This window comes from Dermacentor albipictus, chromosome 7 (genome assembly GCF_038994185.2).
Source record: "Dermacentor albipictus isolate Rhodes 1998 colony chromosome 7, USDA_Dalb.pri_finalv2, whole genome shotgun sequence".
Taxonomy (NCBI): domain Eukaryota; kingdom Metazoa; phylum Arthropoda; class Arachnida; order Ixodida; family Ixodidae; genus Dermacentor; species Dermacentor albipictus.
Window position 1 is genome coordinate 60281259 of NC_091827.1, and position 24538 is coordinate 60305796.

Below are 24538 nucleotides of genomic sequence, written 5' to 3' on the forward strand. Positions count from 1 at the left end.
CATTAAAATTTTTTTACCACTTTGAACAGTTTCGCGTCATCACCAGATAACAAAACTGCAGATTTGAATGACCCCAAAAATGTCGTTAATAAACGGTGAGAAAAGAAGAGGGCCGATGACAGACCCTTGAGGAACTCGCCTTTTAACCGCCTATGTGGCGACTGACCATTTGCGCTAACGTTTCCGTACGGTTCGCATAGGTAGCTTCTTATCAGCGCTGTGACAGATTGGTGCAGATCAAGTTTTGTCAACTTTTGAAGGAGTCTTTTGTGGCATACAACCTCAAAACCCTTACTGAGGTCGAAAGAAATTACATCGAGTTTTACTTTCTTATACACAACTTGACACGCATGCATCATGAAGCTAACTAGTCAGTTAGTTGTGGAAAGTCCTGATGCGAAACCATGCTGCTGAGGACTGATAGTACCGAATGATAGCTGTAAAGTTAAGAGGCGTAAGTTGTACACAGCTTCGACGCTTAGCGCATGATTATACACGCTACATAACGACACCAAGTGCCGCAGTCAACGGTATTTGGGCTTCTTTCTCACTAAACGAATCTCTTGCACCCTTAAACACCACCCATCATCATCATCACTACACGAAAAATAAATAAAATCAAGGAAAAACAGTCTGACTGTAAGCTCTATACTTACGGCAGTAGCAAGTTCACTTTAGCTATTTAAAGGAATACGTACTTTTTGTTGATTGTAGTTGAAACATTGTACTGTCTCAGTGCAGCTGTCTCGTGTCACACTCATTCAGTCAAAAAGAAAAAAAAATGGCGTGAATGAGTGATGCAGCAGAAATGGCCAGGAAATTTGGCTCTTTGCCAGCATTTATTTCCTTCAACCTCTCGTTTCTCGGTGTGTCAGAAAATTCGCAGTTCCGCGCCAAATGCGGAGCACGGATTGCGATAGCAAATTAGCAGATAGCTGTATGAAGTAAGGATAGTAGTTTTATCGGCCGTATAAGCATGTAAACATTCGCTTACTAACTAAACTAACAATAATAGAATATGTAGGCGTGACTCAACGAGGACGTAGAAAGAAACAGACATACAAAGACAGCGCTGGCTTTGTGTGTGTGCTTCTTTCTACGTCCTTGTACAGTCGCGCTTAATCATTCTACCACAGCATCAAACCAACTAGCCCATCCACGTGTTATAACTAAACTATATAGCGCCGTGTCACGAGCGCACAGGGAAACATGAACACATCTCGCTGTATGACAGCGGAAACTGTCTCCGAAAATGCTGGATTTAGAAATCGTGGCAGCAGCTCGCGAGCCAACTGACATCCGTGTATCTGTCACTTCAAAACGAACGAAACGTCGAAAACACAGCCCATACGAAGCTACCGTCATTACACGCACTCTCCAAGCAACGCACATGTCTTGAAGATGAGGCCCGCGCGGGCGCGCAATTTGAACACGTCGCAGATCGCGTTCAAGACACACGAGCGCCGGCAACGAGTCCCTACCGCGTCCGCCAGAGGCGCCTACTTATACGGCGTCCGCGATTCGCGTGGCCAACGCCGCAGCATGCGCCGTGGTTGTCTCCACTCTGTACGGAGCGGCGGGCGAGGAGGCCATCGAGGTACCCTAGCAGCCGCCGGTGAAGAACGCCCCTCCTCCCGCGCCTGATCCCCCTGCCTCTCACGCGCCACAGGAGAGGGCACACATCCGGGCTGCGTTCCTCACTCGCTCACACGAGATTGAACCACGTTCGCCGGCTCACCTTCACACGCTTTCACTCATGCGGTATTTCACCGCGACGGTGACGGCAGAAATGCGCCAGGAGTGTCCACATAATTGTTAACGCAATAAAAGCCCACGTTGCAAACGGTGCCGAAGTTAATATTGTCACGTCATAATATCTCACGCTGCTGGGTCCCCGTCCTCCCTCTAGCCCCTCCCGACAGCGCTACACACTCAACGTGTGAGACGAACGACACCTTCGATCTCCAGCACCGCGGCGACGATACCGATGGCGACGGTGACTGCGACGGTGCCGGCGAGCAGCACGGTGCCTACTATGTCCTCGGGTGAGTTTTCAGAAACATGTCATGCACGCTGTGATCGGGTCGCAGAAAGTGCCAACAAAAACGCGGTTGTCACAACGATACCTGGATGTGGCGATAGGTAGTGAGGTAGAAATTCTGCTTAGTTGACGTATCATGAATATATAGCAGAAATCTAGCGTAGCCAAACTTTATAACTGTGTTATTTTACAGGAAGTGGAAGTATGTGGAAGAGGAGAAAAGGTGATAAAAAGAAGGTTGAGTATTTTGCGGTGCCAGATGTTGTTGAGAGCCGCCCATGCTTCTCGAAGTAGTAGCCGTACGCACTTATGCAAACACAAATGAGAAAGCAAGATTCGATACAGATTACAATACAATCGGGCAACAAACAAATCCTTGTTCTAAACAGCCCACATACAAAGTTCACTTGATTACATATCTGAACTCATATCTGAAGTATGCTATACAAAACAATAGCAAAATACTAATAAACGCGGCTAAGTGTCGCGGGACCATTGTACGCAAATTTGTGTTCAGGCTCATAAATGCAATGCGAACAAAATTGCAAATAGAGCAATGACAGAAAAAACGAAACAGATAAAGCAAGGTAGCTTCATTTTTGTTCAACAAGAGCTGTTTGATCAAACAAAACACAAAAAAGAGGGGTTCCCCATAACGAACATCACTGCTGCGTCACCTCCACAAATACCCACAAGGATAAAAGAAACCAAACTACAAAGCAAACCTTCTGCTACCAGCTGCGCTGTAATTCTTTTCCCATAAAGAGTCTTGATGTCTCATACAAAACTCGTTGCTGGACTAGTTTGTTCATGGTATAACGTAAAATCGAAAGCGCGCAAATAAAGACACCGACAAGATGAACACAACGAAGCGCTTGTAGTATACAATGTCTGTATACTGTATACTTACTGTATACATTGTATACTTACTGTGTACAATGTCTCTACTCTTCATAAATTTTTTTAGGCAATTCGATTTCAAGAACTTGTGAGTAACCTTCGCTCTCGCACTATGTTACACGTTCACGTCAGGCTTGCTGTATCATGTCTTCAACAAACGGCATGCCTGTCCTTATCTGCCGCCCCGTTTACTGTGTTTTTCGTTGTCGTTTTGTCGTTCTTTTTTGTGCTGTCTTCTCCATTACAGCCATAAATATTTGTACGAACATTTGCCCAACAGTGGGTGCTTACGACTGCCTTCACTTTGAAAGCTGGTTTCTCCGTGCACTCTATGGTGGCATGTTAATTTCACTGAACAGGCAAGAACGCAATGTCACTAAACAGAGGCAAAATGGCTGTGAGGCGATCATAACTGCCTGCGTAAGACACCGCGCTGCGCGACGATTATTGTATAGGCCCAAACTGCATGAAATGCCTTGAATAGGCGGTGAATTGGTAAATCGTATACATCTGGTATAATTTAAGATGAGCGGTGTATTAGTAAGCCGGAAAAATTCAAGAAGAAACCGACTGATTCACCGACTGATTCAAAGAGCTGTCATGACTATTCGATTCAAACTCGAATGAAATAATAACAGCTCCTTGAAGCACATTTAACACATTTAGCACAGATTATGAGTTGAAACTGCGCAGAAGAGTAAAAGCTGATCCGGAGCGCAATCAGGCAGATGCTTTGAAGTGATGTATTGTAGTTATATTCGGCCATACTTGGCAAGAAAAGCAAATCGATGCATTCTTGCAGTTATATGAGACGGAAACTTTGAGGATAACACAGTCGAAATGAAGTCAAAGACCGCACAGCTCGTGATGGAACGAATAAATCATAGGCATAACGGTAAAGGATAACAGTGTATATCAGCATACCCATGGAGGTGGACATTGTTCTAGTTGAAACAGAAAGGAAGAAGTAACAGTTCGAAAATGATGTAATGCAAACACAGTATCAATCGTCTGTTATAAAGTAACTAAAGGGCTTAATGGGAAGTAAACGAGGTGGGAGGCAGTACAATGTTACTTGGAGCTAGGTAATTAGGAAGATTTCAGGAATACAGTGAGAACAGCTTATATAGATCAGGGGATATTGAAGATCTATTGTAAAGGTCTTCTCCCTCGTAGTGGTATCATGTCGCAAACACAAGTTCAATTTTAATGATTGCTCAATTTAACCCAGTTGAAAAAGACAACTGAAAGTTCTGTCACAACTACAGATATTTCTAACGCAACTACAGAAATTTCTGTCGTGACTACAGAAATTTCTGCCGTATGACATACGTTCCTGGACGTTTCTGTAGTTGCGACAGACATTTATGACGTCACGAGAGAAACTCTCACGTCGCAGCAGAAACATTTTGTCGCGATTGCCAAGAGTTCGGAAGCCGTAGCAGAAAGCTTCTGTCGCTTCATCAAGAGGAAGTAGCAGCAATAATATTCAATCGCGACAGCGATTCTGACGTTACAACAAAAATTTTTGCGTCGCCACAGAACATTCTGTCGCGACCACCAAGAGTTCGGAAGTCGAAACAGAATGTTTCTGTCGTGACGTCACAATTTTTGTTGTACAGAAACGTTCTGTCTCGACAACAAGATTTGTGAATTCGCTACAACTTCCTATCGCGACAGCAGTTCTGACGTCGAAACCGGAACTCTCTGGCGCGACGGCAGACACTTCCTGTCGTGGCGTTATAAGTGTGCCACTTTCTATCGCAACGACATAAGTTCTGACACCGCGACAGAAGCGCTTTCCATCGCGACGCTTTAAAATTGTATCAGTGGTGCGCACTTTAGCGTGGTATCGAACGGTGGGTTCTCTGAATACAGCGATGCTGATACAGCATAGACACCGGCAATAAAGTCGACGCGGCCAATTCTGGTAATTGTGCCGTGACTACGAGGCACCGGCCATGCACCTCCTGTACCGGCTTCCTCAGAATCGGCCGATCATCGAAATCATAGCGTCTGCGGGAACGGCTGCGTATCCATTTTGTTTTGTTTTCTAATATGTGGCACACAGGCCTGTGGACTGACACGTGGTGTTACGCTGACAGATTAGTCAATTTCCCAGAAATATTGCATAACTTTTGCTAAACGGAAAAGAAGTTTCGGGTTCAGCAAAGTTGCATGACAATCTTTCTTGCTCGCATGTCGGTGTTCTCGCACAAGCGCTGCCATGAGAAACCGGTACACTGTCTAAACGACCATTCATTCATGAGTGTTTATGTAGCTATTTCGCTTCAAACACACGAATTATATGCGCGCTCAGAAGTGTAAAGAGCGAGAGACAGTTGGCGAAATTAACAGTAACAACCCTAACAGCGTCCTCGGTCACCGTGGTCTATTTATGAATTTCTTAACTGGTATAGATATCGTAAAGCAAAGTTGATGTTCTAGCACTTCACGGAGCACTTGTCGATGGTAACACTTCTTATCTTTTAGAGAAGCCGTTGACGTGGCGAAGGGAAAGCGCACCCATTGCTCTCTCAACATACAAATGCAAACAGCAGCCAGGAGAATGACTGTTGTTGTTGACATGGCTGAAATGTACCAGTCTAACCACGTTCGACGTAGTGCAGTGGTAAGATAATGGGATCAGGATCATCATGTCGGAAGTTCGGATGCACAGTGAACATTTCTTTCCACTTTTTACTTTTTTGTACTAACACATTTACGTAGCCCTAATGAGAGGCCTGTCAATTTTTAATTAAATATGGCTGAAGAACTACGGAACGTCGGACTACAGAACGTCAGACTACAGAAGTCCCAAAATACGAGAGTTCGAAATTTCCTGTTCTGTTTTGTACTCTAGGAAAGATCAGTAAACTGCGCGAGCCCCATCGCCTTCATTCTGCCGCGCTAATGGAGAAAGAGCAAACCAGGTACGCGGATTCAAAAACACCTTTCGTTCCATTCATTATCGAAAACGAGCACATGACTATGGCGTAAACAGCACAAAAAAGAATGCCATGGTCCTGAAACCTATGGCGACTACGACATAATAATAATAATAATGAGAATGAGTATGCAGAGATTCTCCTTTATTGGTACAAGCAATGCTGATCCCTTAACTGTTGTTGATGATGATGATGATGATGATCTTAGAGTTTATATTGACATGCCTCTTAAGGGCACGTGTACTAAGGTGGTGTTCTGCTATCAATAAACTTCAATTGTTAAAAAGCGCTCACCCATATGTCCCTCTTTTCGTGTTTTCGTCGCTTTCAATGCTGATTTCATGCATAAGCTTACATACTTTGTGCCCTATTGGTCAGCCTTAACAATAAGTACTGGCACTCTATGGCCATATACATGGCCCTTCCGCCATAGAACGCCAGTTCATCATCGCGGATAAGTTGATCAGTGACAATCGCGGCCCTCGCTTTCATTGGTTCTCGTAGCCCGATCGACGACGCCACCCCCGCCGCCACCCCCGCCGCTCATGTGCTCGGTGGGCACGACCGCGGCTGCCATGAAAACGCTGTTTCCGCCCGACAACGCGTGCGACATCGTGGTCTTCACTCACGTGCGGGTCTTCAACAGGACGGTGCGTGCGGTCCTCAGTCAGATGAGCTTCGAGGCGTTCAGGAACGTCTGCGCCGCCTATCGGCAGACAACGTGCGGCCTCTCCTTCACCTCCAAGTGAGTGAACGTGACACTCCTGACAAGACGTTCGTGACATGATCGCCAATGGAGGGGGGGGGGGGCGACAGTGGAGGGTCTCGGTGGCTGTGCTGGAGGCCGCTGGTTCGATTCCCTGCCCAAGCAGCCAATATTTCTTCTAGTAGCCCAAGTGTTGCTTCAGGACGTTGAACCCCATGGATCACTCGCGAGGTGTTCCTAAAGTTTGCTTTTTGAGGCTGTGGTTTCGCGGCAGCAGAGAAGGGTTCATCAGACGAGAAAAATTATCCAAAGTGGCGCACGAGGTCTAGGAATCGACTCCCGATCGCGGCGGCCTTGTTACAATCAAGGCCGAAATTTCAGAATTAAAAAAGAAAGCTAATTTTCTGTAGAGAACCTCGGATAGTCGTCCAAAATAAGCCGGAGATTTCTCGCATTAGCTTCATAACGTGTCAAACACTATAGGCTCACTCAGTCAAAATTCCTCCTTTTCGGTTGTTACTTTATGAGCGCCGTTTTGGATTTATTATTGTATAAGATAAGCCTCAAAAGTCACACGCGATGGGGGCTGCTTTCGCAATAAGCAGTAAACATTTTCTCTACCATTCAAAGAACCGTGTACCAGTTAGATAGTAGCTCAAGGGCAGCGTGTCGATCGTTCTGGTGCGAATACAGGGGGACTTGCAGGAGCCCATTTTCTAGTTTTCACAAGCTTGCCGCGAATCAGTTCTAATAAACCACTTCGTAGAGTTGGCCGAGCGAGAGAAAGCTAATAACGCTTTTCTTACGAAGCAGCGGCTTTGCTTCGATGACTCTCCGGTCGAATATACGTGCGCTGATTTGCGTGATACGTGCGCTAAAGTAGGCAATGGCAATCACTAGAAAGAGCGGGTCCTTTAATACTTTAGTTACGCATTCTATAGATGTATAGAAAGCATATCGGCTTTTTGTTTTGACTACGGCAATTTTTAACAGTTGCTTCTACCAGATAGCGCGATAGCAACCATTCATTTGAATTGCTCCAGGAAGCGGACAGTCCTTTACAATTCTACAAGATTTCAAGCACATATATTGGAAGATACAACTTTAGTCGGGGTGCTTACAAGGCATGTTCCTTCGAACAAATTCTGAGCATGGCACTGGTTGCAGTAACATCGCCGTCAAACCTATGGTTAAAGTGCAATGTTGCTCCACTGACTTCACGAGAAAAAAAAAAGCGAAAGCGACTTCGTTTCATGCTTTCAAGCCTGAGAATAGCTAAATCGCCAATCAATTTCTTCCTCGCACACAGTGGGAACGAACATTTAGAAACTGGTGCCGTCATGAGAATTCCTTCCAAACGGATACGCCTTGCGAACTCACCGCCTATAGCTCGTAAAGTGCAAATTGTACCGTAAACTGATGGTTGAAAAATAAATTGCACAAATTTTGTTCACACATGAATTTTCATATCTTGTGCAAGTTTTTAAGTTAAATGGTATACTGACTAGAATTTTGCTATCTTCTACGCGAGATATTCAATACGCTGTATGCTCAAAGAAAAAAACCTGTATATTATAGCGCTATTGTGCGAAATACCCATACTGTCCATTCAGAGCTTGTAGACTTATGCCCTTCCAGTGCTTATCTACTATGGCCATTACCTTTTTTTGTGTGCCCTCCGGATTTCCCTGTACCAAGGTAGCCTAAACGAAATGAACTTCTTGGCGAAGTTTTTCCTATGAGTACCCAAGCAGTACATGTAGTACACGGTTTAGTCAGAGAAAGTCAAATGCGAATAAAGAGAGAAATAAATTCAGAGGTGTTACGGTCGCAAAAGGACAATATGAGTATGCGGCATGCCCCAGGAAAGATCCCGGACTAAGTTTCCCCCACCTGGTTTTCTTAAACGTGCACCAAAATCTAAATAAAGGAGCGCTTCTGCATTTCGCCATCATTGAAAGGCGACTGCCGTGGCTCGGGCCGAACCCATGACCTCAAGCTCCCCAGATCAACGCCATAACGACATTTAGCACGGGTATAGTGTACTAAAAGATTAGAGGCGTGCAAAAAGTTTACGCATTAAGCAGACCATCTAAATTGATTCTTGTTATACTGGACTGTGGCGTAAATACTGCAGTGTACAAATTCTCATGCAGGCTTGTTATTGCTCATTATCTGGTTTAGTACGTTACCTTATATGTGTTCGCCTTTGTAAGATCTCTGATTTGAGCAATTCTCCATTATCTCTACGCTTACAAAACATTACGCCAACTGTTGCGGCGTCTGTGGATGTTTACAGGATGCAATATGAAAGTAGTCATTCAGGCATTCACGCTTAGATTTTCTGAGCGTAACATTCCAGGTGGGGAGGAGCACAATTGGGAAATTGTATTAGTTAAAAGAGTGAGCACCGATTCAACGGATGCCGACATATCCCACACCTAAGCTGATAGGGGCATGTGGCTGAGTTATCACGGCTGTAAATTTTCTTAGCCTCAGAATGCTAACCAGTCTGGTGGTGGCGCGAATTTTTCATCTCCGCCCGGTGCATCCGTAGAAGACGAGTCAATGTGACATTCGGCCGAATTATTGTAACGGGGCAGCTTTGCCCAAGTAAAAACTTTCCTAAGTTGAACATAATCTTATTTGACGTGGTTATTACCAGTTCATGACACCGTGTGCTCTATCTCTGGTAACAGCTAACTTCTGTTCGTTTCGGCCTCCAAACACGGCAAGACAACGCTGTAAGCGACCTATGCGGCTGGTCACTACAGAAACCGTTCCGCTCTTTTCTGTGAATAAATCACTTGAACATCGACACGCCATGCTCATTTAGCCGAGACGCTTTTCAAATCATGTAAACAATTCATTTAGAATACTGCGTCAGAATCTGTCCATATATGTGCCCTGCAAGCGGAAAAGTTTTGATAGCCATCTCCACTTAATCGCGCCTTACTTCATCTGACTCCATTCTATGCTTTCGATTTCCTTGACATCTTGCGAGCCTTGCGCTGTAGAAAAAGCTAGGTAAGCTCAGGTAAGTAGGTAATTAGGTATGCTCAGGCAAGCTAAGTGAAATGCGATCGGCCTCAAGCTGAACAACGTGGACGTGGCAAAAAGTGTGCCACGTCGCTAATGGTGTACTTGCGCTAGCGCTGGCTTTGCAGTGAAGCCGAACACAACCGCAAGCCTACAGAAAACTGGGGAACATAGAGCTTCTCACAATCACCGAGTGGAAAAACTGGAGCTGCCTGCTTGTTGCGTGCGTGGGAATATGGACATGTGGTGGCTTAAGGCTGACGTCTTTGTCGGAGAGACAATAATCGAGAAAGACCCATTCTGGCTAACAGCATTCCATCTTTCTCAATTACTAATTATTTACGAGTTTACAGCTTGTTAAAAAGTTAAAATTTTCAATTAGGATTTGTAACAGAACTTATTTGATTAAGCCACGGTGATTTGTGCTGAGTTGCACAGTTACGTCAAGCGGGAATGGAACCGGTGGCCGCTAAAGTTGAAAGAAAAACTACAAGGTCCCCGCTCACCTTTCTTCGCTTTTCTTAGTCTATTTTGGTTTCTTTACTTGCTTGTATTATTCCGGTGGTAATAGCTAAGCTTAAGCACGAGTGACATTAGAGGCGTGCCTCGCAGACTCGCATCTCCACATTGCCATGGTGGAACTGCCCTGGTGGAACAGCGCTTGTCTGCGTCGCCTTTTTTGTCCTCCGTCTATGTATGCGCTGTAAGTGACGATTTGTACCATGGAATACCAACTAGCCCGTACTCAAACCTTGCTTCAGTGGAACACACACCTGTAAAGAAACTCGTAAATGGGATGGTGGAACGAGATTTTCCTCCTAGGTATTATATGGTAAGAATTGTATAGTAACAAATTGCGTGAGAGAGAGCCTTGGTCACGCCATGAAGTTCACGTCCCGCCACGATTCGATTCGCTCGCAGGATGCTGGCGGACAACATGTTCAGCAACACGCAGATAAGGAGCCAGCTGAAGCAACTTCGGAGCGAGTCGCGAGTCCACCACTACGGCATCCTGGACATTTACGGCACAAGAGACAGCGTTCAGAATGTGTCCACAACGATAGTGCCAGGAGTACTTAGCGTAAGTGATGCTCCTGTCCGCGCAATTTTGCCACACACACGTACACCACACTGGCGTCAATGACCAGATACATTTTGTGCGCATATACTCTGGCGTTCTATTAGACAGATATTTACAGAATGCTAGGTTGCTGGACATGGTTGGGTGGATGGATAGATGCTATGAGCATCTCCTTTGAAAAAAAGTGGCGGCTTGCCCCAACAAACTACATATTTCTCACTTTGCTGAATCTCCTGCATGTCTTATTTTTTTAGAGATGATAAATGGCCTGCATCAAAATATCTGAGAAGCTATTGAGAACTTCGGTTTTGTACTCCTCTGTTGTTTTGCAATCTCCCCACTTTTTGGCCTTCAAATCTCCAAACCACCATTTATTAATCTAGGTTGTGGACATGTTTACCTTCCCCTTGCTATCCATGAACCCAACCCAGGGCTTCAAGGGGGCCACCGGAGCCTAAACCGACAGCCGGAGGGATGTCTTCACACTCAAAAAGAAAAAAAAAGTTTCATCGTTTGCCTTGTCTTATCACAGAAAGCATATACTTCTCTTTTGTCTGCACCTCGCTATACAGCTACGCGTTTCAAGGTATCTTGATCTCGGTTCGAAAAGTTTAATTTCCCTTTTAGCTATCAAAACATGTTTCCATCTGATTTCGTTTTTACTTCTTAGTTAGTTACTGTAGCCGGTTTCCTTTTTATTGCTGCCGCCTAGGAGATTGACTCTGCACCTCTCACTTTGTGTTTAACGTTCTTTGTTTCCATGTTGCTTACTATCCCGGCCACTTACTCGCTGGTAGGCTTTCTAGTTCTTTGCCTCTACTATGAGTCAATGCAACGCACATGTTACATCATTTCACACTTGATGCAACTACAACTTGTTTGAAAGGTTCTTGTGTTGCGTGAGTGTTCTCATCGAAAAAAAAAAAGAAGGCTCAACGTTAGCATTCAGGTCGCTTCCGACGCTTTATATCGGCGCTTAAGCAACGTATGGCTGCCCGGTGTAATAGTAAACCCTTGCTCTCTTTGTTTATAGTTTGCGGGTTCGACGGCGCAACCAACCCGGCTGCTCACGTAAACGTACCCGGAAGCTGTCCGCAAACGTGTTAACCTTCACGGAATATGGGGTTACGCAATACATGGGTGACTGAAAAATGTTGGTAGTGACACCTTGTGACGTTTTGCCCAAGATCAACATGTAAGACCAGTTTTTCTGTACCTGTGTGTTCTTGTCGAAGAAAAATAAAAAAGGCTGCATGTCAACGGTCACGTTACGGCCAGCACTTTATGCTAGCACCATAAACAGAATGTCATTTGTTACAGAAATAACAGGTCTTTAATCTCTGGCTAAAATCTGCGGCACCAGTTGACGCCACCAACCCGGTGGAGCAACGTACCACCCCATTCCAAAGGGCCCGCTCATTACATCCATCCATTCATCCATCCATCCATCCGTCCATCCGTCAGTGGCTGTGGTGTTGGGCTGCTGAGCACGAGGTCGCGGGATCAAGTCCCGGCCACGGCGGCCGCATTTCGATGGGGGCGAAATGCGAAAACACCCGTGTACTTAGATTTAGGTGCACGTTAAAGAACCCCAGGCGGTCGAAATTTCCGGAGTCGTCCACTACGGCGTGCCTCATAATCAGAAAGTGGTTTTGGCACGTAAAACCCCATAATTTAATTTTTTTAAATCTATCCATCCATACATTCATTCATCCATCCATCCATCCATTCGTGGCACCACAATTAATATAAAGTGGTATGCGGAACCTGGAGTGGAGTAATGGTGCCACCACTAACGTTCGCAAATGCCGTTCTGCCCCTAAAATCTGATATCTTGTCGGAGTTGGAAGTAAACGAAAAATCGCTAGGCCAGTTGGCTTTAGAAGCCCACGGTAAAATCACAAACGAGGCAATGCAGAGTGATATGGGTTAGGCCTGTTTTCAAGGCGCGGAAGCGCATAGCAAGGTTTTGAAGAAAGGCTCAGAAACATGATTGAATGTGAACAGACGGCTAAAGTGCACAAGTATCTGCGCTTGAAAAGCGAGGGCACAAAATGGAGGAATGGGCCAATAAGGTTGGCAGCCAAGGACAACGTAATCGAAAATGTAAATGGACAACCAGGAGTCATCAAAAAGAAGGTGGAAGAAACAGACTTAGGTGCAAATAATGGAGACCAAGAAGATCACGGAGATTTACGGGAATTGGATGAAATGAATTAGAAAAGAAAATGTGCATTCTGACACAAAGAGCAGTGCCTTGCTATATGAGGCTCGAGCTGGTTGTCTAAGGAAAAAAAACATAGCGGAGCAAATATTTGCAAGAATATGAGGCATGTTTCTACTACAGCGAAATATCCGGAGACCGCTTCGCACACCCTAATGCAATGCAGTGGTATTTACCCTGTGAGTAGGTAATGCACACCATTCAGAAACACTTGAATTTAAAGTAGACGGAAGCTCCAAGCAGTCAGCATACGAGATAAGCAAAAGTAGTTTAGAGTACTGATGGAAAAAAAGGAGGGAAGAGATTGATACGACGGGATTCGTTACAGGTATAGATAGCGGTAAAAGGCATGCAGATAAAGAATTTGTGAGGAAGAGAAAAAAAGAGATGAAGATGTACGCAAGAATGCTAGAATCAAAAGCATGTATAGCATGAATAAAGGGAAATTCAGACATCCAGCCGTTCGTAGCAATTGCTACAAAGGAATTGCTACAATGGCATGTATAGCATGCCTGATTAAATTAAGAAGGTCTGGCGAATCTATCATCACCCCGTTTCAAAGGGGATGCCAAAGATAATCATCATCATCATTCACGGTTGCGTTACCGGTATCCCGGTACTTCGCAAAAAACAATACATTTACTCGTAAGATAAAGTCCCTCTTCCAAGCGTTATACGTACACTGATAAGCTAAGCGCACTCTGCAAAGATTAGTACCGTTACGGCCAAGCTAAAACTTCCTCTTAAAAATAAATAATATGCCTCTGTGAAGTGTAATATGCTTTTTACTGACAGGCGAACACTATCTTCCAGTTATATATATATATATATATATATATATATATATATATATATATATATATATATATATATATATATATATATATATACACGGAAATTTTGAAGTTACGTGATTTTTACTGGTTGTTCTGGTAGTGGTCCTGGTCTAACAGGGTGTTCTTCAACTACTGCTATAAATTTTGCGTTCATCTGGCCATTTGCGACAACTTCGCCGATGATGTACTTTATGACACAATTCCCCGCGCACCGTGCAACCCTGATTTACATGTGCAGAGTGGAGATTGGCATATAGCACTACCAGACCACAACTATTTTTTTAATCAATTGTCTGACAGTATTATTAAGAAATATGCGTTATTTCTCCAGGTTTTTTTCTCCTTATACAAGAAATAAGTTATAATTATGTTCCTTTGCATGCTAGCAGGGTGCAAGAAGCAACAAGTAAATAGAACAAGGTCGTTGTTTATTGTGCATTTATGATGTATAGTTCAATGCACGCTGCAGTCACGAATAGGTTCCAAGTCCCCCAGTCACTAATTCTCTGTAACTATGCCTTCGTGGCTGTGGTAAGAGCATGCTTTGTTCCAATACTGATGGAATCTGTCAGATACTGTATCAAATATTGACAATGCCTTTAGCTTGGAAACGAAGCCAAAAGGTAGAGACTGCTGTCTATCTTTCTGAATGAACATAGAAGTGGGAGGAACACCGAATAGCAACGTCTAATGAAACTTGATGTATAGTCTGCAGCATAGTTTTTAACGTTAAAGGCTATGGCCTTCATTCTAGCCAGCGTTTCAGTAATATCTGACACCCTGTTCATGCGCAATTTCTGAAGCCATGTCGTGATGTAAAATCATGGCCTTGGAGCAAAAGCACCTCGATTCGCAGGTAACATACCTTTAAAAGCGTGTAGTCATCACCCGAACTTTACCATAAATTCTCGCACCTAGTGAATATCGTTCTTCTTTATAATTTGTGGCGTTTGAAACTTGTATTCGATGCTATATAATCGAATACGAAAGCTTGTAAAGCGGTGTTTGGTTATACATAAAAACACATTTCAGTTGCATAACAGAAGCAAATTAACTCTTTTTATTTTGCTGCCATAAAGTTGTTATTTGTATGGTGATGATGTACGTAATTGTGCCAAATTATATACTGAGCTACAACGTGAAAAAATGATACTGGGAGCACAGCCGCAAATGGGAAAACCCCCTGAAACAGAAGCTTGACTTCTCTGTCAAATGCTGTGAGCATTGTTTTCTGAACACGCACTCTAAGGTCATCGCGATTAGGTGTGTATATGAATATATAATTAAATCAGGCATTCAGTAAGTCAGTCAATCAATCAATGAATCAATTACTCAAAAATAAATGTCAGAAACAACATACAGATGGTTGCTGTGTGTACAATGTGCTTACACCTCTCAGGCAGTAGACAAAATATGAAATGAGGGTATGAACGGGTGTAACACAGACTGCCGGACCTAAATGGACTGCCCTTTCCTTTGCAGCGGATGCGGCAACTCCTGGGAAATGACACCATCCGCCACAAGGTCATTGTCGGCATCGGGTACTACTACTACAACGACACCGATTCCTGGGAAAAACTTGCATACGCCGCCGAGAATGTCGCGTCGTGAGTACAACGATCACCAAATTTCGGCTGCTCTCAGTATACCCTCCTTAGGATAGGGAAAAGCTAACTGAATGTTTTAGGATGTCGAGGCGGATTCACTACTTCTACCTGAAGCTTGTCCCGGCACATTCCTTTGTGCCTACATTCCGTTACTCACAAAATACGCATCAAGCCCATTTAGTAATGGCTAGTGGGGAAGGATATGCAAAATATGCGTGACACGCGAAAATCTGCGTATAAACTGAATTCCTCAGTGGTGTGTTTTTTTTTTCATTATCACATGAAATGAAGAAATATACGAGTGCCATGTATGACTGCAACATTACGTAAGAGCCGGCTTCTTTGTCGTAGTGTTAATACATGGAATGGTTCAGCAGAAATATTTGAGTGTTTTAATGATTTTTTTCCTGAATCGAGTAAACCGAGCCAGATGTATACGTTGTATCCAAGAGTGGTACGTAAGGACTCATAGTATCATTGTAAACGATTCATCGATAAAAAAAATGGCAGAGCCCATATAACGATGACTATTGACGGTAATTTCGTTTAGCATTGAAGCCATATAGCAACACAATTACCGCATTGTCACCGTCGACACGCCCCGTGTATGAGGCACGTACTGCAGCAGGCTCCTTTCTCGGGCTTCCATATGAACACTCTGCGCCATCTGGCGACACCCCCGCGAAGCCTGCGAAAAGGATGGAACGCCAGTGCATGCGCTGAGAAAGGTATCGTGCGGCAGCCGGGATCCTTTCTTACGCGTCTTTCTGGATACGCTGCGCCATCCAGTGGCAATGCTGAGAAGCCCAAGCGTGGCTTCCGAGATATAGATGCGTAACGCGCTGGTGTATGATAACTCTTATTATTGTTCGCATACCCAGTGACTTATACTAGGTGACCCAAGTTCGCGAGAGGCTCATTGCTAGCTGCTTTGTGTAAATGGCATTGAAAGACGACTGGAAAACAGTGATCTAGGGTGTGAATTTCTTATCCGCGGAATGGGCCAATGGTGCAGCAGAACGTCCCTGGATTTAAGTGGGCGAATGACATAGTGCAACCAGCGGACAATGCAAGATGGTTACAGAGACTGGCCAACATGTGTGGCAATGCAGCGGCAAATCTAGGCCTGAGGTTTTGCGCACAGAAATCTGGAATGCGGAATTTTAATGAAAAAACGAAGCTGTATTGGGAACGCTATATTGACAGCTTTATTGTTATATTGATTGAATAAAGACACATACACGTACATTCGTGGCTTTTATCGCCTTTTTTTTGTCCCATTCGTTATCAGAGCGACCATAGCTTTGTGGTAGCTTTGGTTCAGCGCGATCGGTTGTATCGCTATGCTCGACACGTTCTTGCCAATAGTTAAACCTATGCACGACCGGTGACGCGTGGTCAGCATTTGGCGTCCGCGTAGCACTCATTTCCAAACCATTCCAACAGGAAGGATATAACGTACTTTCCATCGGGGCATGCTAGGTCGATGTAAATGTCGATGATTAGTAGGCACACTATTGCCTTTTATTACGCTTTTCGACTCTCCAAAGCGAGTGAACGAGCGCTGCCATCTCATGTTTTCGATATGGCCACGAAAGTCATGCGTCATAACATGTCGGTAGGACGACTAACTTAATAGCGACGGCCGCGACTTTTTCTTTTTTTCGCGCACGTGCATGGGGTTGCGCTGGAGGAGTTTTCGGCGTACAGGCGGCAGGCGGGCGGACGGATGGACGAATCGACTAGTCATATACAGCTTCACTGTAAAAACGAGTAATTGCGGGGTGTCATTCAACAGCATGTCACACCCATAGTGAAGCAATGTATTGAAACGTGTCGCCCGATAAAGACAAGTACACACCTGCTTCTGGTGGAGATGCTTTTCGCCCATGTACCGGACGCGCCCGACAAGCCGTGATCCAAGCCCCGACCGTAAAGAGAGCACCAACGGAGTCCCGGACCATCGAACAAGCCATTGTCTACAACACCTGCCCCTGCAGCACGGACTACTACCTGAGAAGACCGAGAAGATTGTGGCCAAGACAACCACAATGGCAACCCCAGCGTCACCCATCGTACTTCAACAACCAAGAGAGCCCCCTACCTTCAGTGGAGATACATCGGAGGACCCGGAAGCCTGGCTCGAAACCTTCGAAAGGATCTCGAGCTTCAACAACTGGACCTCTGAGGATAAGCTACGACATGTGTACTTCTCCTTGGATGATGCCGCGAAGACTTGGTTCGAGAACGGGGAGTCCACCCTTGCAACATGGGACTTGTTCCGCAGTAACTTTCTGTGGACATTCACGAGCGTTGTCCGAAAAGAAAGGGCCGAAGTTCTGCTGGAAACCCGAGGCCAACTACCTAATGAGACCATCGCCATCTTCACAGAAGAGATCACCCGTCTTTTCCGGCACACCGACCTGGAAATGTCCGAAGAGAAAAAAGTGCGCTTCTTGATGTGAGGCGTAAAGCAAGAACTTTTCGCAGGACTAATCCGAAACCCATCTAAGACCGTAGCTGAGTTCCTGACAGAGGCTACGACGATTGAGAAAACTTTAGAAATGCGCACTAGGGAATATAACCGCCAAGTGCTCACGCCTCAGTGCGCCATCCAAGCACTGGGATCTGGTAATCTCCAAGAGACCATCAGGGCCATTGTGCGCGAAGAATTGCGCAAGGTCTTGCCTTCGTCGGAGCCTCAAATAGCCTCCATCGCTGACATCGTGAAAGATGAGGTTCAGCGATCGCTCGAAGTTTCTGAGGTGCAACCTCAATTACCACATCCCCCGCCAGAAGCAATGACCTACGCCGCCATCGCACGCCGTCAAGGTCCCCGTCCGCGACCGCGCCAGGGCCCTGTAACGCCGCAATTTTGCCTTCCGCGCCGCCACCGCCAGCACGACCACCCATCGCCCAGCGCACCTACAGGAGGAAGAGGGACATTTGGCGCGCCCCCGACCACTGCCCGCTCTGCTACCATTGCGGCGAAGCCGGCAACGTCTACCACCGATGCCCATACCGGGAGACGGGACTGCGAGGGTTCGCCGTGAATGCGCCGCGACCACAGCTTGGTGAACGACCTCGCGATATCGCCGACTACCTCGGGACCACTGAGTGGAGCCCTCGACGACCGTCCCGTTCGTCGTCACCAGGCCACTACCTGTCGCCGTAGCGCCGACCATACACTGGCCCAGCCCGGGGCCGCTCTGCGACCCCATGTCCGGGAAACTAAAGGAAGCAACCAATGGCGGTGCGGTAGCTGTTCGTCCAACTGACGAAGATCCTCCGCCGCCGACGAAGACGCCGAAGAGAGGACCTCGACGACATAACAGCGACACGCCGCCATGCCAAAGAAGTCCGGAAGCAAAGAATACGCCGATGAAAGGCCACCTGGGGACGTCAAGTACCAGCCACAGGTCAACGCGACGCAGCCGTGATCCGACGCGAAGACCTAACTGTAACGCAAGACAAAGAACCACTGACCTCAACGTGCTTCTCGATAGACACGCAGTCGCCGCCTCAGTAGACACAGGAGCCGATTACTCCGTCATGAGTGGACCCATCGCCGCCCAGTTGAAGAAAGTTAAGACTGCATGGGAAGGCCCTCAAATTCGGACCGCTGGAGGACACCTCATCACGTCGGCTGGAATCTGCGCGGCAAGAATTATTGTTCATGACCGGACTTACCCTGCCACCTTTGTTATTCTCCAACAGTGTTCACGAGATGTCATTCTCGGCATGGACTTCCTGAACCAACACGGCGCAATCATCGACTTGAAGTCGAAGTCGATAACGCTGTCGGTAGATCGAGCAATACCTCCCGAAAGCTCTTGTAGTCACCATGCCTTGAGCGTGCTCGAAAGTCTACTCAGCATCCCGCCTCGCTCCAGCATTGTCATTTCCGTCGGCACGAAAACACCTGTCGACGTAGAAGACGTCATCGAGGGTGACCAACGTCTACTCCTAGACCATGAAATTTGCGTCGGAAGAGGGATCGCTCGACTGCACGGAGGGAAAACTGAAGTGTCGCTGACAAACTTCAGCCAGGATTTCAAGCACATCAACAAGGGCACGACGATCGCGTACATCGAGGAAATTCTGGAAACTAGTAATGCGTTTGTCCTCTCGGATTCCGCCGCATCTACCCTGATGACCATGGTTCCCGAACCAGACTACGACATTAATCCATGTCTCCCCATGATTAAGCAACAACAGCTCAGAAGTCGGCTCCGACGATGCAAAGGCTGCTTTTCGACGTCATCGAGGATTCGGCAAGCACCAGTCGCAAAGCATCGCATAATCACCGAGGATTCCGCTCGACCACTCTGCCAGAGCACTTACCGAGTTTCATCGCGAGAACGTGAAGCTATAAGAGAAGTCGACGAAATGCTGCGCTACGACATCATCCAGCCGTCGAAAAGCCCGTGGGCATCCCCTGTTGCCTTGGCGAAGACACAGGATGGAACCTAACGTTTCTGCGTCGATTATCGTCGACTGAACAAGATCACAAGGAAGGATGCATACCCCTACCACGGATAGACGACGCATTAGATCGGCTCTGCAAAGAAAAATACTTCTCATCGATGGATCTCAAGTCTGGCTACTGGCAAACAGCAGTCGACGAGAGAGATCGCGAAAAGACAGCCTTCATCACGCCAGACGGCCTCTACGAATTCACGGTCAGGCCAGTCGGACTGTGCTCGGCACCTGCAGCCTTCCAGCGCGTCATGTACATGGTGTTAGCAGGATTGAAGTGGCAGACCTGTCTTGTTTACTTGGATGACGTCGTCGCCTTCGCCGGAAATTTCGACGATCACCTTAGGCGGCTTGCGAGAGTACTAGAGGCCATCAAGTCATCAGGGCTCACTCTGAAGCCAGAAAAGTGCCGCTTCGCTTACGATGAGCTTCTGTTCTTAGGCCACGTCATCAACAAGTCTGGAGTCCACCCCGACCCGTAGAATACAGCTGCCACCGCAAAGTTCCTGCAGCCCATCGACAAGAAGGCAGTGCGTAGATTCCTTGGCATGTGTGCCTACTACAGGCGCTTTATCAAGGACTTTTCACGCATCGCTGAGCCGCTGACACAGCTAACTAAATGTGAGATCGCGTTCAAGTGGGAAACGCCGCAGGTGGACGCATTTCAAGAACTCAAATGACGCACGCAGTCGCCACCAGTACTTGCGCACTTCGACGAGGACGCCGATACCGAAACCCACACTGACGCCAGTAGCCTAGGCCTCGGTGCCGTCCTAGTCCAGAAAAAAGATGGACATGAACATGTGATAGCTTACCCTAGCCGGTCATTGTCAAAAGCGGAAGGCAATTATTCTACAACTGAAAAGGAATGCCTCGCAATCATTTGGGCTGCAGCGAAATGGCGTCCTGCGATTGATGTTGTTCATATAGGAGGTTGTGGCCAAGTACTGCACCAGGGTGGCCAATCCTGCTCTGGTGAGGGAGTGTGTTACCGGTTCTGGTCGCCGGGATCACGCCACACTCCAGGCCTGTTTGTGCAGTTTTATCAACACGCGGACATTTTTTAAATCTGGTGGAAAATTGCCGGCACCGGGATTCGAACCATGGACCTCTTGCACATGAGGCGGGTGTTCTACCTCTACGCCACCGCTGCATCAAGAGGCGAATGATCTGATCAAGAAATGTTAATGTATGAAAGCTTCTAACCCTACAGCTAGAATACAACTGGCAGAACTTTCGAAGTTAATCAACAAGCGTAAGACAGCTGACATAAGGAAGTATAATATGGATAGAATTGAACATGCTCTCAGGAACGGAGGAAGCCTAAAAACAGTGAAGAAGAAACTAGGAATTGGCAAGAATCAGATGTATACGTTAAGAGACAAAGCCGGCAATATCATTACTAATATGGATGAGATAGTTCAAGCGGCTGAGGAGTTCTATAGAGATTTATAAAGTACCAGTGGCACCCACGACGATATTGGAAGAGAAAATAGTCTGGAGGAATTCTAAATACCAAAGGTAACGCTGGAAGAAGTAAAGAAAGCCTTGGAAGATATGCAAAGGGGGAAGGCAGCTGGGGAGGATCAGGTAACAGTAGATTTGTTGAAGGATGGTGGACAGATTGTTCTGGAGAAACTGGCCACCCTGTATACGCAATGCCTCATGAACTCGAGCGTACCGGAATCTTGCAAGAATGCTAACATAATCCTAATCCATAAGAAAGGGGACGCCAAAGACTTGAAAAATTATAGACCGATCAGCTTACTGTCCGTTGCCTACAAAGTATTTACTAAGGTAATCGCATATAGAATCAGGAGCACCTTAGACTTCTTTCAAGCAAAGGATCAGGCAGGATTCCGTAAAGGCTACTCAACAACAGACCATATTCACACTATCAATCAAGTGATAGAGAAATGTGCAGAATATAACCAACCCTTATATATAGCTTCCATTGATTACGAGAAAGCGTTTGATTCAGTCGAAACCTCAGCAGTCATGGAGGCATTACGGAATCAGGGTGTAGATGAGCCATATGTAAAAATACTGGAAGATATCTATAGCGGCTCCACAGCCATCGTAGTCCTCCACAAAAAAGCAACAAAATCCCAATAAAGAAAGGCGTCAGACAGGGAGATACGATCTCTCCAATGCTATTCACCGCATGTTTACAAGAGGTATTCAGAGACCTGGAGTGGGAAGAATTGGGGATAAAAGTTAATGGAGAATACATTAGTAACTTGCGATTCGCTGATGATATTGCCTTGCTTAGTAACTCAGGCGACCAATTGCAATGCATGCTCACTGACCTGGAGAGGCAAAGCAGAAGGGTGGGTCTGAAAATAAATCTGCAGAAAACTAAAGTAATGTTTAACAGTCTCGGAAGATAACAGCAGTTTACGATAGGTAGCGAGGCACTGGAAGTGGTAAGGGAATACATCTACTTAGGGCAGGTAGTGACGGCGGATCCGGATCATGAGACGGAAATAATCAGAAGAATAAGAATGGGCTGGGGTGCCTTTGGCAGGCATTCTCAGATCATCAACAGCAGGTTGCCATTATCCCTCAAGAGAAAAGTATATAATAGCTGTGTCTTACCAGTACTCACCTACGGGGCGGAAACGTGGAGGCTTAGAAAAGGGTTCTACTCAAATTGGGTGAGGGAACAAACGCGGGTTAATGACATCTTAGTTGAAATTAAGAAAAAGAAATGGGCATGGGCAGGACATGTAATGAGGAGGGAAGATAACCGATGGTCATTAAGGGTTACGGACTGGATCCCAAGGGAAGGGAAGCGTAGCAGGGGGCGGCAGAAAGTTAGGTGGGCGGATGATATTAAGAAGTTTGCAGGGACGGCATGACCACAATTAGTACTTGACCGGGGTTGTTGGAGAAGTATGGGAGAGGCCTTTGCCCTGCAGTGGGGGCAACCAGGCTAATGATGATGATGATGATGATGATGATGATGAAATTCCGTCCTTACCATATGGCAGGCAATCCAAAGTTGTCAGCGACCATCATGCCTTGTGTTGGCTAGCTAACTTAAAGGATCCTTCAGGATGGCTGGCGTGGTGGAGCTTAAGACTGCGAGAATATGATATCACTGTAACCTACAAGTCCGGACGAAAGCACTCTCACGCCGATTGCCTATCGGGCGCGCCCATTGACTGGCCACCGCAAGATGACGAAGACGACAACGCCTTCCTTGGCATTTTAAGCGCGGAAGATTTCGCTGAACAGCAGCGAGCAGACCCGGAGTTGAAGAACCTCGTCGAGTATTTGGATGGACACATCGACATTGTCCCCAGCGTATTTAAGTGAGGATTGCCATCGTTCTCGCTTCAAACAACCTACTCGTAAAGAAGACCCTCTGACCAGTGCGCGCCAACTACCTTCTTATTGTTCCGTCGGCGTTGCGCCCACAAGTATTGCACGCCCTGCATGACGATCCGACCACTGGACACCTCGGATTTTGCCGGACGCTATCGAGGATACAGGAAAGGTATTATAGGCCGCGCCTGACCGCCTACGTCGCCGGTTATGTCAGAACATGCCGAGACTGTCAGCCACGCAAGACACCACGGACAAGGACAGCGGGATTATTACAGCCAATAGAGCCTCCTTGCCGACCATTCCAGCAGATCGGGATGGACTTTTGGGACCCTTTCTGACGTCAACTACCGGAAATAAGTGGATCATCGTGGCGACGGACTACCTCACCCGCTTCGCTGAAACTAAAGCACTGCCGAAAGGTAGCGCAGCCGAAGTGGCAAAATTCTTTGTCCAAAACATCCTGCTGTGACATGGCGCCCCAGAAGTCCTCATCACCGACAGAGGAATGGCCTTTATAGCGGAGCTCACCCAAGCCATTCTGCAATACAGTCAGACAAGGCACAGGAGGACAACGGCCTACCACCCACAGACGAATGGGCTTACCGACGGTCTGAATAAGACCCTCGCTGACATGCTAGCAATGTACGTGGACGTCGAACACAAGACTTGGATGCCGTCCTGCCGTACGTAACATTCGCTTACAACACGTCGGTGCAAGAAACAACACAGATCACGCCGCCGTTTAAGCTGGTTCACGGTAGGAACCCGACCACGACGCTCGGCGCCATGCTGCTGCACGTCAGTGACGAGGAGAATCTTGACGTCGCTAGCTATCTCCAGCGCGCCGAAGAAGCTCGACAGCTCGCCAGCCTACAGATCAAGAACCAGCAGCGTACCGACAGCTGACACTATAACCTCTGACGACACTTCATCGAGTACCAGCCTGGCGACCGTGTTTGGGTATGGACTCCGATACGCCGCCGAGGACTGAGTGAGAAACTATTGCGACGCTATTTCGGACCCTACAATGTCATCCGACGTATGGCACGCTGGACTATGAGGTCGTGCCAGACGGCATTTTGCATTCACAGCGGCGCCGCGCACGATCTGAAGTGGTCCACGTGGTGCGTCCTAAACCCTTTTAGGGACGCTGACGAACTTCCTTATTTTGTTTTCTTTTCTGCGAGTGCTTTTCTACGCTGCTTCTTAAGAGGAGGGTATTGACGCGTGTACTTTATCGGGCGACATGTTTCACCGCCTAACAAATGTTATTGCACAGCGCAGGACGCGCTTGCATGTGTCGGAAGTTTCTGGGATGTTATCGATGGTTCGATCTGCTGTATG

The 24538-nt window shown here is 46.6% G+C and overlaps 1 protein-coding gene across 1 annotated transcript in view; it reads left to right on the forward strand.

Moving 5' to 3' along the window:
* The window catches only part of LOC139048001 (uncharacterized), a 58679-nt gene that overhangs the window by 15034 nt on the left and 19107 nt on the right, over window positions 1-24538 (forward strand). The window contains exons 6-9 of the mRNA XM_070522286.1: window positions 1910-2045; window positions 6394-6634; window positions 10556-10715; window positions 15258-15382. Of these exons, the coding sequence (XP_070378387.1) occupies window positions 1910-2045; window positions 6394-6634; window positions 10556-10715; window positions 15258-15382 (662 nt within the window). The remainder of the gene's footprint in view (window positions 1-1909; window positions 2046-6393; window positions 6635-10555; window positions 10716-15257; window positions 15383-24538) is intronic.